General features: G+C 40.1%; 2 protein-coding genes across 2 annotated transcripts in view; one reads left to right on the top strand and one right to left on the bottom strand.

The window, feature by feature from the left end:
* Positions 1-1,500: 1,500 nt before the first annotated feature.
* LOC148005531 (uncharacterized) lies at positions 1,501-5,527 on the bottom strand. Its single transcript, XM_087555026.1, has 3 exons — positions 5,405-5,527; positions 4,579-5,121; positions 1,501-1,665 (listed from the first exon to the last, which is right to left on the bottom strand). Exons 1-3 carry the CDS (start codon positions 5,525-5,527, stop codon positions 1,558-1,560), a joined length of 774 nt encoding a protein of 257 aa, XP_087411152.1. The 3' UTR covers positions 1,501-1,557.
* The window catches only part of Itgb8 (integrin subunit beta 8), an 83,298-nt gene continuing 76,060 nt past the window's right edge, over positions 4,669-11,906 (top strand). Inside the window, 1 exon segment of the mRNA NM_001401817.1 lies at positions 4,669-5,813. Coding sequence (NP_001388746.1) covers positions 5,687-5,813 — 127 coding nt within the window. The 5' untranslated portion in view covers positions 4,669-5,686.

Here is an 11,906-nt window from a genome sequence, read left to right as displayed (position 1 = left end):
CACAGCCTTTGAAAGACATCTTGATTGCTTCCAAGTTTAGGAAATTATGATTAAAGGTGGTGTAAAAATCCATGTGCTAGGTCTGTGTAGACATAGCTTTCAACTCCTTTGAAAAAATAATGTCAAGTACAGTTACTGGTTCACTTGGTTTATAATGCCAGCCTGTCTATAAGTAGTAGTCATGGTACTTTGGAGTCTCGAAAGCAATGAGTAGTAGTAGTTGCTTCTGCTGCTTTACATCCTCACCAGAATTTGGTACTATGCTAGGGATTTTAGCCATCATAGAAATGTCATGATGTATCATTTTCACTTACCAATTCTGGTAGTTACTATAATGTCATCCTTGCAAAAAAATGAATAAATTGAGGCATGGGGAAGTAAGTAATTTGCCCATGATTCAACAGCTACTAAGTAGCAGATTCAAATTAGACATTTTATACTCCAAAGTTCTTGTATTTTTTTTGTTGTGGTTACTTTATAGATAGGTAAGAATAGAATTCAAAATTTCATATTCAGAGTCCCAATTAGGTTCATCACTGATGTTATTTTAGTTCTCCCTTGAGACAAGGAAACACCAGGGAACAGTGGAGAAACAAGGGAGACAACTCCTGAAATGAGTGGATCTACTACAATTTATTTTCATGGGGGAATTTAGAGGAAATGTACTCAGTGTTGTTCAAACTGTGATATGATATATGTCCATCTACTGTTTCTGAAAGGTCTGAGAGACTGTTCTTTGCTGTTTGGGAAGAACATTTGGAGACTGGGGGTCTCCAGAAACATATATAGCAATTTGAAATTGTAGTGACATCCATTATTCCAATATTTTCTTTTATTCAAAATCTTCTAGAACAGAGAAAGAATCAAAGTTTGTGAATACTTTATGATGATTGTGTTGTAGATACCCTTCAGTCCACAAAATAATAAATAGTCTGAAGAGGAGTATCTTTCAATGCCCCAGGTGCTTCCTCAGAAGAAGCATCTAGACATGATCATTTTCATGATACATTCCAACTTTTGGATCACTTTCATCTCTTCTGAACTGTAGGTTGAGAGCAGCTTACAGGCTTGTGATGAGTCCCTGAAAAGCTGTCCAGTAGTTCTAACCTCAACTTCAAAAGACATAATATTGACATGTCAATATAGCTGTGAATGCAAGTATGAAGTAAGTCATTGGGAAAAAATCAGTTTCACATTTACATACTCAATAAAAGTCTCTCAGATGTGTCTGTCATTCCTACTACCCACACAGCTTATTCACCATAAACTGCGTTGCCAAGAAATTAAGGTTAAAGAAGTAGGGTAGAAGCTTAAGTCATCTAATTTTATGACTTATTAACAACTCAAAGAGTCTAATGATTCAAAGGCTGGAACGAAGAGCTAGAATGTTATTTTAGACTGTGAATTTCATTTGCTCTCATTACCACAAATGACGAAAAATTAGCTGTCAGAGATTTCAAAGCAAGACTGAGCAACATGGTCGAAAACAGGAATTAGTCATCATTTTGAACATTTTTCTTTATTAAACTTCAGGTAACAAGGGAGATAATACTGTATTTACAGTATCATGCCCATTTTCTTCTTCTTCTTCTTCTTCTTCTTCTTCTTCTTCTTCTTCTTCTTCTTCTTCTTCTTCTTCTTCTTCTTCTTCTTCTTCTTCTTCTTCTTCTCCTTTTTTTACAAGAGAAAGCCTAAGTTGAGTGGCTAGTGACATTTATTGAATACAAGTATATCTTTTGTCTCTAGGTTACTTGTTAACATTTATCATAAGAAAACCCAAGGATGAACTGCAGAATTTCAAGAATTTCAGGAGTAATAATATTTCATTGCCAAAACTCTTCAGATAACTTCCTTATATCTGTAGGCTTACAGTCTAGCAAATTATTTTATTTTAATTTTGATAACCAGAGTTATACTCTCTTTCCAACAGGAGAGTGGTAGCAAGCAATGCTGTTCAATAACTTTATAAAAATTGTCATCGGGGAGTTTTCGGTGTCTGCATAGTGGTGCTTGTGTCCCATATGTACTTGTGTGACAGTTGTTCACTTTGTCAACTTGACACCATCTAGATTCACCTGAGAAGGAAGTCACAATAAGGAATTGTCTTCATTGGCTTTGCTGGTGAGAGTTTTTCTTAATTAGGTTTATTGATGTGGGAAGACTTCCACTGAATGTAGGCCGCACCTTTTCATGTTCTGGCCTGGAGATAATGAAAAGGGGAAGGACCCTGGGTACTGCCAGTCCTGAATGATTTGCTGTTTGAAGTTTCTGTCAACTTGATTTTGCTAGAAATAATGAACTGTCACCTTCAATTGAGAGACTAGCAAACATTTTCTTAGGTTGATCTTGTGAGAATATTTATACCATAGCAACAGGAAACCAAACTGAGACAACTTGTCAGTGTGACAATTTACATGTATTATGGCATATATATGGACATGTGAGTGCAGGCCTGTGGACGGTGGGTAGAGGCTGAGTATGAACACTTTTCTCGATTTCTCTTAGTGGATGCTTTTCTCAATTTCTCTCCATCTTTTGTTTTTTAAGACAAGGTCTCTCATTAAACCTGGACCTCATGGATTCAGCCATAAGCTCTGGATCTGTCTGGTCCCTCTGGAGCTGGGGGAAGGGGCCAAGCTTTTCATGTAGGTTGTGGGAATCCAAATTCAGGACCTCATGCTTCTGTGACATTTACCAACTGCACAATCTACCCCGAAACCTGGCATTTATTTTCATGTATTTAATGGCCAAAAATGGCTATCTTTTGAATGACTTTCAACCTTTCCCAAACAGATTTGTTTCATTGATTTATCTTTCCATACAATAGTTTTGAATTCATATGTGAAGCATCTCAACTCCTAACAATATAACGTTATATACTTCAGCAGTTTCACAATATTATATTCATTCTTATTGTATGAGCTTCTGTCTCAGTCTCATTTAATATTGTAACTGTCAGTTCTGATCCAGATGTTAAAAACAGGTGACTGAAATGTTAGTATAACGGTAACTTCAAAGCACAGACTAGAAACTACTGAAATTAATTTGTTATCTTTGTTGGAGTGTTGCACTATCTCAAGGGTTGCTGCATTGCCTAGGTTTGTTTCAAGAAAATAAACATACTTCCCAGCTGAACAGTCTCTAAACATACCTTGACTATGCTAGGTTTGTATTCCATCCTATCTCAGCTACTTTACCGGCCCTTCATAGACGTTTTAATGAAGATGTTCAGAAAAATTTAAAAAACCAAAGAATGAAAATTTGAAAATAAAGTAAAGTGTGTTTTATTTGCTAAGAGAAGAGTGGCTTAGAACTGTGTTGGCTGACATCAGTCATTGAAGTTTGGACCTTAGAAATTAGCTTAGCAAATGGTCCTCTTTAACAGATCTAGGGCACTTTTCTAACTAGGTTCCTGGCTTTGTTAGCCCAATGTACAGTCCACACCTGAAGAAAGGGGAGTTTTTGATGTTGTGGTTTACTAACCAGGTACTTTCCATTTACTGTCAACAATTAGAAAACAGAAAGAATATTTTAAAGAAGGGAGTTGGTGGGACCTCCTACTTGTTTTCTTTACTCCAGATAAGAAGCCGGAAACAATTAAGTAAAAAGGAAAAAAAAATCCCCTATAGTTCACCTTGACCTGGCTGGACTGGTCTGATGCCTGTGTAAGCCACTAATAAAAAGTCAAACATCAAGACACGGAAAGTACTTCTGCTCCAGGGGAAACTATTTGAAGCCTCCTGGTATCAAGTTGGAAAGAGTTCTTTCCCAAACCTAGAGAACTGTGTTCCTTCCTTCTCCTTACGGTATCAAGGGCAGTGAAAAGACCTGGAGAGGTAGCACTACTTCCTTGGCTGTCCAGTTTAGCAACACTTTAGCCTCACGCAAAACTGCAAAACTGAATTACAAGCTTGTACTCATTCACTCTTCTGCTGCCATCTGTAACTTCTTGTTTCCATTTACCGAGAAGGTGGCATTTAAGGTCAAAAGATCCATTGTAACCAACAAAAGCCCAAAGAACCACAAACAGACCCTGGGAAAAAGATAGGCTGTCTCTTTCAGGGCTGAGGGTCTACAAAAGGAACAACGAAATATATCTGACAGTAGAATGCATCTTGTCAAAATCTCCAAGGGCTGGGGAGACCCCAGACAGAATTGGGTTCCGACACAGGGGCAAGGTCTTAAGGCTGCTAGGAAAGAGGGCAGTGCATACTCCAAGAGCAGTGTTGGGGGAGGGGAGAGGCCCCCAAAATCCACTTTGTATGCAGCAGCTGCGGGCCAATGAGGATTCCTGAACAAAGAAGAACGCAGCATGAGGATGAAATGTTGGGGTTCAAGCTGCCACTCTATCTGAGCGAAGTTTTCCACCTATACCGTTATGCGAACGTTGGAGCTCATAGGGTGGGGGGTGGGGGTGAGGGAAAAGAGAACTCAGCATGCGATTCCTGTTGCGCCACTACGCACAAGGAATTCTTGAGAACGATGGGAATGGCAACTATCAGATTCGAGGGGGGAGAAAAAGAGCTGGAGTGAGCAAAACAAAGAGCGAGTGTGGGCCGCAGTGACTTCATGCCTCACCAATGTCCCGCCCACGCTACTCCGAGCTGGAGCTGTTTGCTGCTTCTGCTGCTGCTGCTGTTGCTGCTGCTGCTGCTGCCCTGGGCCGCCACTGCGCTTGCTGGCGACCCAAGCAAGGAGCACTGTAGCGTGGGGAGGTTTCCTAGCAACTCTCAGCTCGGAGCGCGCCCAGACACCCGAAAGCTGGGAGCCCTCACGGGGGGCCACAGAACTAGAGCACCCCATCCCTGCCCATCGCTGCCTCGCTTCCCTCTCATCCTCTCCGGGTACAGCCCAGAACGCATCAGCTGCCAGGGTTCTGGGTGGCCAGACGCCTGAGCCGACAGAGTCCGAGAAAGAACAAGGGTACGCAACTCCCTCCCAGCGAGGTGCGTGGAACGTCCCCTTCCAGCTCAGTAGGCAACTGGGATGCCCTGTTCTTTGCCTGCGGGTGCAGACGGGAGCTTCTAGGGGGTTCGCGGAGCCGCTCCCCCAAGCTGCTGGCACCCGTGTCTCCTCTCCCGCCAATCGGGACGTTGCCGCCTCGACCTCGGCTAGCTGAGACTAAGTGGAGTTGGCCTCCCTGCCCACCTGTGGAAGAAGCTAGCACCGACTGACTCGCCAGCAACTCCCCCACCCCCTTGGCCTTCTAGCGATCCCCTCCCACTAATGCAGCATCACCCTGTGAATTACATTAGGGTGGTTTTCCCCCCAGCCTCAGGCTTTGTTTGGGTTTGATTGTGTTTGGCTCTTCGCTAAGCTGATTTATGCAGCAGAGCCCCATCGGCTGGGGAGAAACAAAAGCTCTTTTCTTTGTCTGGGAGCGGACTGTGCAGCCCGTACTTGCTTCGCCCCCGCGGGCCATCGGCTGTCTTAGGAGGTGCTTTTGGTTGAGACTGCAAGCCCCGGCTGTGCAAAGCTGGGAGGGCCTCAGGGGCCCTGAGATGCAGAGAGCTGCCCTGGCCCGCATACCTGTATCGCCTACTCAGAGCGACTGGGTCGATCAACCCGGCCTGTTGAAAAGTTCCTAGGGATTCTCGGCCCACGAGCCTCAAGGTGCGCTCCCAAGGCGCGAGAGCGCATCAGGAAAGCAACTAGGCAGCGTGCACGGGGCAGGCTGCTTTGCAGTATGTGTGGGTCGGCCCTGGCTTTTCTGACTGCTGCACTGCTCTGCCTGCACAACTGCCAGCGAGGTCCAGCGTTGGTTCTTGGGGCGGCCTGGGTATTTTCACTTGTTCTCGGATTGGGCCAAAGTGGTAAGTTATTTTGCTTTGTTTTCTTCCCTTTTCCCAAAGTCTTGGGCTGGTATTAAGAGCTTATGGCCTGGGCATCCCAGACAGGTAAGTGGTAGATGTCAGTCCTGGTCAGTCCTGAGATTTCAGGAGGGCAGGTGTGTAATAAAGCTCTCCAAAAAAAAAAAAAAAAAAAAAAAAAAAAAAAAAAGCTTTATCGGGCATTTTCAACCCTAAGTGACAGCAATAGTCCACGGTGCTGGGAAAAGTTTATTTGAGTTGAAGTTTGGGAAACAGTCTGTTGTACTTAATAGAACACAATTTGGAGGTTCTAGTATTTCCTGGGGATATCACTATATAGTCTGTAATCTTTTCACCTTAGGGGAGGGGCATCATCCATTAAGAGGCTGTGGCTAAGATGGTTTATTATAGGACAGAGTCTTCCATTTATTGGTCTATGAAAGAACAACGTACAAGTTTCTTCTGTCATAACATTCAGCCTGAATGAATTAAATGCCCTTGAGGAATATCCATTCATGGTTTAAGCCACTGGACTAGGGTGGGGTTGGGGAGAACACTTTCATTGTTAAATTATTGTGACCATTGATCTGTTCCCTAAGATAGGTCTCTGTTACCAAGAGGTCACCTCTCTCCAAACTTTCAATGTCTTCATCTGTGAAACAGATAAAGATGCCTACCTTACCTCAGTCATTTCTAGTCGGAGAGTGCATGAGAAGGAGCTTGGGACTTTAACATGATAGCATTGTATTTTTGGCAATTCATGAAACATAACAAGGAATAATAACAATTACCGATCTAAGCATCAAATTTACCACAGAGGCCAAATATTTATTTTTGCAAACGGAGTTACCAATGCCATACTTAATCCCCCCCCCCACTTTTCTCTTTGGGTTACTAAACCCTTAAGATTTATTAGAGGCTCACTCTAGTCTCTCAACCTGAAAGGAGTTTTAATTAATAGCCTCACTTCTGTTGTAAAACTTAGATTTAGTCCTGCACTTTGAATTGGTATGCTGGCTTTCTTCTTGAAGTTAACTAAAGCAAATGCTTATATGTAAAAGTCCAGGTAACTTCTTTCAATTATTGCATATATAGCTGCCTAACAGTAGTTTGGGGAGAGATTTTCCTATTTATATGAAACAAGACAAACTAGTCTAGTTGTCTAGAGTCAGCTTTCATCTTGTAGTTATTTTGAGACTTTGAGATTTCAAAATAAGTGAAATTTAATGCAAAGGAAAAGTCACACTTATTATCAAGAATCTTTTTAATGGGATGTGTGTTTGCCACAGCAGATTTTCCACTGAGAATAATTCCATTCTATGTCAGTGAAGTGCTCTCCTAGTTTTAGTAAGCATTCACACCAGAAAACTGACCAAAACTTATGTCAACAGAGTATATTTTGTTCTGAAGACAGTCTCACTCACCTTTAATCTTTGCTAATAACTGACGTTTTCAAACGTTCGCTGCACTTGTGAAGATAAGTCAGGTTCCTGTGTACCAGGAAGATATTTCCATCCAGTGACTATTATTGATTTGAAGCAAGTATTATGAATGGTCTGCCTTGCACCTGCTGACCCAAAAAGTGAATGCTTATCTGAAATCAAAACAAGGCATCCTTTTCCTGGTCTCTGTCAATATACAAAGGCTTCTGATGTATACTGACTTGCATGGTAGTTTAAAACATGAAAAAAAATTTAAATTATAGCCAGTACTACTCAGCAAATTAGAGATCAGTATAAACAGCTGTACTTTGTGATACAGCTACAAGTCTTAAATTACAGGTCTTACTGTGCAAATTAAATGCTTAAAGCAGAATAGAAATTTAGGTATCAGTTACAAAGGAAATCTTGTTCCCATGCCCAGTAGTTTACACCAAGAAAATGCTGTGGGCAGTGAAGCCATAGTAAGAAGACCATAGCTACACATCACTTTGGCTTTAGTTTTTAAAGAACAATTGATACAAATGCACATTAGACTTACAGTAGTTTGAGGTAGCTGAGGGTAGCTGAATACAGTGGATAAAATATGTTATGAATGAGATGCAGATTTCCTTCTTTTTTTATTGGTTAGTTTTTATTTACATTTCAAATGTTATTCCCTTTCCCGGTTTCCCAGCCATAACCCCCCATCCCACCCCCTCCCCTTCTTCTATAAGGATGTTCTTCCTCCCCAACCACTCCCTCTTCCCTTCGCTCCTGACATTCCCCTGCACTGGGGGGAGGGCAGTCCAGCCTTGGCAGGACCAAAGGTTTCTCCTCCCATTGGTGCCCAGCAAGGCCATCCTCTGCTACATAGATGCAAAGATTTCTGATGACACAAACATTACTCTAGTTTCTTTTAATTTCCCCTCGCAAAAACTAATGGGAACTGAAGACAAAGTCATCAATGCCAACATTAAAAACTGGTGACTGATGGTTGTCCATTAAATAGTTAATAGTAAAGAGTTATTATAGCAATGTTTTATTTCTATATTTACTAATTCTAAAAGATTAAAACTAATTTGTTAAACAATTTCATAGCAATAGAAAAATGATACATCTCAAAACTCACAACTTCTTTAACAAATGAAATTATTATTATTATTATTATTATTATTATTATTATTATTATTGCAATGAGATTTCATTTCCTGTTTCTTTAGCTATCATCATATTTTTTCCATTACAATCAACCTGGAGAATGAGCTTTGCTTTGTGACAGCAACATGACTTTCCCTGAAATAGATTTCATCATAACAAGTTTTCTCTGAATATCCCCAGTTTTAGTGTGTGTGTGTGTGAGCGGGAGCATGCGCGCACGCACATATAGGCTCAAAGTCCTGTGCAAGAATGCACAGTGGTGATTTTGCATGTGGGGGGTACACATATGTGGATATGAATGCATGTGAATGAATATGCATTTGGAAGCCAGAGATTGATGTAAAAACCATCCTACATTGTTCTTTCACCTTATTCACTGAAGCAGAGTCTCTCAGCCAAGCCCAGAATTCACTGATGTGGCTAGTCTTGTTTCTGAGGATTCTGTCCCTAGCTCCCAAGACTAGAATTATAAGCAGTTAACATGCCAACTGGACATGTGTATGTGGGCTTTCAGAGATCTAAACACTAGCCATGAAAGCATGTTAACCACTGAGCCATCTCACTGGCCTCCAAAATTCTTTAGCTAGTCTTCTATGTCACTTTTATACAATATGTACATAGTAATTCTGTCTCTAGGAAACAAAGACACTTTGGGGTCTGTTTAAAAGTCATCCAGGCTTGCCTTCCATGTGAAAACAAGTAGCTGATATGGTTTCAAAATGCCCTTCTACTGTAAGTGCTTTGAAAGAGTTTCATGTTTATTTCATTTCACCATACTGAGCCCTTGTGGAAAGTTCATCTTATCACATGAAGGCTCTGCTCAACTCAGATCTGGTGACTGTTTGATTATCAAATCTGTTATCTAATCCTTAGTTATCACCCTATTAGACCTATAATCAATTAGGAAGTTGATACTGTTCACCCAACAGTTAGCTTGTAAGACCTATCATCTCCTGGCTCGACTTCTTTCTCCATCACTGATTTTGATTCTTCTTTATTCTATGAACTCCAATAATAGCAGTGGCTCTGTAATTCTGCCCTCATTTCTCTTCCTTATAAATACAGAGACCCAAGAGAATTGATCTAGCCTTGGTGTTTTAAGCTGTGTTTCTACGATGACACCATGCAGATGTCTATCTCCAATCTTGACCTCTTAATGGATCTCCAGAGGAGAAAGCAAATTGTTTATTCTCTATTGTGTGTCTAAAGACAAAATTGATCCCTATATATTCAAAAGCAAATGCTTTATTTTCTCCACCAAACCTGCCCCTTTCACATTCTATCAATTCAGTCAGTGATGAGTCAGATTCTTAGTAGTTCAGATTTAAAAGTGAAGACAACTGACCAGAAAGCAAAATTTCTTAGAATACATTTGCCAGCTGATCTCACTTCAATGTATGCTTACACTTGAAAGATATTTACTTGTAAATATTATTTACTTGTAAATATAAATGCCTGCCAAGCTAATTATGTCTTTATTATACTAATACAAATTAGTTGGCATCAAAATAAGCCAAGAAGAGTCAATGGATACAGTTCATAAAAGAAAGGGAAAGCTTCAAATAAGATTAGGATAAGCAATCAAGATAAGAGCGATAATTTCTACTCCAATTGGATATTTATGAGACTTTAGACATATCATCATGTAAGAAGCTATATTATCTTCCCAATTTTTACATATTACTATGTTAAATAAAAGCTTCTTGCAGAAAACACAGCATGTGAGATAATCTTGTCTTCCTTCTTTACATTTACAGATATTTGAACTTCTAATGATTGAATCTGGTATAGACAGGGATAAATAGCCCATTTTAAATTCCTCACCTTGCTCACCGACAGTCTCCCTTGGGTCCTTTTATGGACTACAGAAGTAGGAAGTTCTGATTTAATCTAAGATTTTCAAACTTTAACAAAAAAACTCTGTCCCTCTGTAGTTTTCTTGCAACTCATTAAACTATTTGTCATTGGGAGGCTTTGTCTGGGTTTGCCAAGAGATGACCACCCACCTTCCCTGAAGATGGAGTCTGTTACATGGCATCTCAAGTCATTGCAGAGTTTAGCTTGTTCTTGTCATGATAACTCTCTAATAACTGATATAAAACTCTTATCATATTCTTGAATCTTACTTTGCCAGACTGGAATGAGGATATCATCTTTTGTGCATCCACTGAATAACTAAACAACTTTCCCCTAATGTTCCTATATTTGTTCAATTTTCCTTGTTCTCAAAACTCTAGCTTCTGTTGCAGTGAAAGTTGATGGTTTTCAAGTGTTGTCCACAGAAGACTATGAGGTCTCGTGAAGGTTCTCCAATTTTATAAGAAATACATTCTCTGAATTACATATTAGCTGTATCATAAAATAAACCATAGAGGAAAACCCTACATTTTATAATAATTTATTTGACTATATGAAGCTGAACATTAAGTATGGAATTAAAGAATACTCAATTAAAATCTTTTAAAATGGTATCCTTAAAGTTATATTTGCAATTTGAGCTCAAATTCTCTGCCATGCTTTTTTATAAACCATTCAATGTATTCATTAAATCTTAACAACAACACTGTGAGAAAAGTAGACTTATAACTCCTGCTTTTAAAAAAGGGAATTGATGTACAAGAGATGAACAGTGTGTACAACTCATAGCCAGTATAAAGGAGAGCCAAGATTTGAATTCCTTTGATAACACATTACAATTTTTTAAGGAAAATTCTGGGTATTATATAACTATGTCTCTGTCACATATGCCCCACCTGGGAGTTTGGGGTACCACTATAGCATGAGTAATATAGGACTCTGTTGCCTATGCAAAGTAATCACAAAGATAGGATTTTGATTTTAGAATCATGGGTATCTTCAAAACATGCCTCCTGGGGAAGCTCCCAGGTATTCCCAGCTTGTCTCATGTATACTTCACTGTGGAAAGATTTTTCATGTAGGGAGAGACAAAACAGGTGCTTAGTGGGTAACACACCTGTGGTAAAATCGGCTTCCCTAGGGTCCCTTGGTTTTCCAACGTGTCAGCAAGAAGGAAAAGAATGAGCCTCTAAGCAAAAGTACTTATAGAAAGGCCAGGTGAAGTGCAGTAGTGCATGCCTTTAATTCTAGCACTGGGGAGGCAAAGCTCTGTGAGTTCAAGGCCAATGTTGTCTACAGATTGAGCCCACGATAGCTAGGGATATTACACTGAGAAAACATGTCTCAAAAAAAAATCCCAAAGCAAACAAAAAGTACTTATAAGAAGAAATCTATGATGTGGTCAGATTATTAACCAACTCAGGACTAGTCATGCTTCTAACTGCCAGTATGTTACAGAGTGGCTGAAGTTCTACATCATTTCATATGTTCATATCACTTTTGGCTCATCCATGCATACTTTCTAACTCTGGTGTTCCATTGGCTGTTAATGATTTTCTGGTTGGAAACTTGGCAGTGTATGAAGCTCTCAAACCTACAGTCCAGACACACACACACACACACACACACACACACACACACACACACACACACTGCCTTT

This window comes from Rattus norvegicus, chromosome 6 (genome assembly GCF_021556685.1).
Source record: "Rattus norvegicus strain SHRSP/BbbUtx chromosome 6, alternate assembly SHRSP_T2T, whole genome shotgun sequence".
In the NCBI taxonomy this organism is placed as follows: domain Eukaryota; kingdom Metazoa; phylum Chordata; class Mammalia; order Rodentia; family Muridae; genus Rattus; species Rattus norvegicus.
This window is presented reverse-complemented; position numbering and strand designations above follow the sequence as displayed.

Excerpts from the sequence above, each read along its gene's own strand:
- LOC148005531 (XM_087555026.1), bottom strand. The coding sequence starts at position 5,527 with ATGCGGGCCAGGGCAGCTCTCTGCATCTCAGGGCCCCTGAGGCCCTCC. Across the intron at positions 5,122-5,404 it reads CGATGGCCCGCGGGGGCGAA|TCTCAGCTAGCCGAGGTCGA; the intron begins GCAAGTACGGGC and ends AACTCCACTTAG. Across the intron at positions 1,666-4,578 it reads GTAGCGTGGGCGGGACATTG|AAGAAGAAGAAGAAGAAGAA; the intron begins GTGAGGCATGAA and ends AAAAAGGAGAAG.